Raw genomic sequence first — 1996 nt, 5'->3', positions numbered from 1 at the left:
AGAAAGATCTCAATATGCGTCAGAGAAGGTGGATGGAGCTTCTGAAAGATTATGATTTTGAACTGAGTTATCACCCTGGAAAGGCGAATGTTGTGCCGGATGCATTGAGTCGGAAGTCTTTGATGATCGCTTGGATGAGGATCAAAGAGGAGGAATTAGTAGATAAATTCGCATAACTCAAGTTGGATATTGGTGAACTTGCCAGAATAGCTTGTTTGAACCAATTGCAAATTTCAAGTACCTTTAAGTCAAGAATTCATGGGGCTTAGCAAGACAAACAAGAACTTCAGCAATTATTTCAACCGAGTGGCAAGAAGAGGCATGGAGAGTTTACTAAGGATGATGAAGGGTTGTGGAGGTATAAGGGAAGAATTTGTATGTTGAATGTTGGAAGTTTGAGACAAGAGTTGTTGTCAGAAGCTCATAACAGCGGGTTTTCTATTCATCCAGGAAGTACGAAGATGTACTATAATCTAAAGAAGATATTCTGGTGGCTTGGGATGAAGAATGATGTAGTTACAGTTGTATCTAAGTGTCTGACGTGTTAGAAGGTGAAGATAGAACCCCAGAGATTGTCAGGAATGTTACAGCCACTTGAGATTCCTCAGTGGAAGTGGAAAGGACTTTTGTGTCCGGTTTGCTGAGGACTAGGTCGGAATTTGATGCGGTTTAGGTGATCGTGGATTGCTTAACCATGTCCACTCATATTCTGCCTATCCGAGTGAACTACTCTTTAGAGAAATTTGCAAGGTTGTACATCAAAGAGATTGTAAGGTTGCACGGTGTGCTTAAGACGATAGTTTTGGATTGTGATCCCTGATTCACCTCAAGGTTTTGGGGAGCTTTTCAAAGAGTTTTCGGTATGAGACTATGTCTCAACACGACATATCATCCGCAAACGGATGGATAGTCGGAAAGGACTATTCAGACATTTGAGGATATGCTAAGGGCATGTGTCTTGGATCAACCGGGAAGTTAGGACCGTTACGTGCCATTCATGGAGTTTGCGTACAACAACAGCTTTCATGTGAGCATTGGGATGGCTTCGTATGAGACCTTGTATGGACGAAATTGCCCAGTCTCCACTGTGTTGGTATGAAGCCAGTGAATCGAGTGTGTTGGGTCCTGATTTGGTAGAAGAGACTACTGAGAAGATTAAAAAGATTCGAGCTAGAATTTTAACTGCACAAAGCCGACAGAAGAGCTATGCAGATCAGAGAAGGAAATCGTTAGAATTTGAAGTGGGCGAGCATGTATTTCTGAGTGTTACTCTAACAACTGGGATTGGAAGAGCAATTAAAACGAAGAAGTTGAATCCGAGGTATATAAGGCCGTTTGAGATTTTGAGACAATTCGGGCCGGTGGCATATCAAGTAGCCTTGCCACCGCGTTTGTCTAACTTACATGACGTATTCCACATGTCAAAACTCCGTAAGTACACGTCTGATGCGGCTCATGTCTTAGAGTCCAAATCGGTCGAGCTGAAAGAGAACTTGACTTTTCAAGTAACATCGATGCGGATTGACGACACTAGTATGAAGAAGTTGCGTGGAAAGGAGGTTCTGTTGGTTAAAGTGGCTTGGAGAATAGCGGGAGTGGAAGAGCACACTTGGGAATTGGAGTTCGAGATGCGGAAGGATTATCCCAAGCTATTCTCACGTAATCACTAAATTTTGGGGACAAAATTTCTTATTTAGTAGGGAGAATATAAGAACCGTAACTAATTAACCGCTTAATTAAATTAAATTACTTGCCCAAAATAGGATCCAAAAATTTAGAATGTTAATTAGAAAATTTAAATACGACATTTGGACTCAGTATATTTTTCTGAGTTGGAAAATGTAATTTTCTGCGAAAAATTGTGTAAAAATCCATACTGGTAAATTAACTGGCAGTACCGGCTTAAATCTGTCTGGTACTGTATGAGAATGATAAAAACAGAAGAAAAGCTTAAGAAAACAATTAGAATTAAAAACCGGGTACTAATTTTAAAGGT

The 1996-nt window shown here is 40.4% G+C and overlaps 1 protein-coding gene across 1 annotated transcript; it reads left to right on the top strand.

Moving 5' to 3' along the window:
* Positions 1–1061: 1061 nt before the first annotated feature.
* Positions 1062–1670, top strand: LOC112721378 (uncharacterized). The gene has a single exon (XM_025772448.1). It carries the CDS (start codon positions 1062–1064, stop codon positions 1668–1670), a length of 609 nt encoding a protein of 202 aa, XP_025628233.1.
* The last annotated feature ends 326 nt before the right edge of the window (positions 1671–1996 follow it).

Source organism: Arachis hypogaea, chromosome 11, assembly GCF_003086295.3.
Source record: "Arachis hypogaea cultivar Tifrunner chromosome 11, arahy.Tifrunner.gnm2.J5K5, whole genome shotgun sequence".
Taxonomy (NCBI): domain Eukaryota; kingdom Viridiplantae; phylum Streptophyta; class Magnoliopsida; order Fabales; family Fabaceae; genus Arachis; species Arachis hypogaea.
This window is presented reverse-complemented; position numbering and strand designations above follow the sequence as displayed.

What these genes read in the sequence shown, in the direction of transcription:
- LOC112721378 (XM_025772448.1), top strand. Translation starts at nt 1,062, where the DNA reads ATGGACGAAATTGCCCAGTCTCCACTGTGTTGGTATGAAGCCAGTGAA.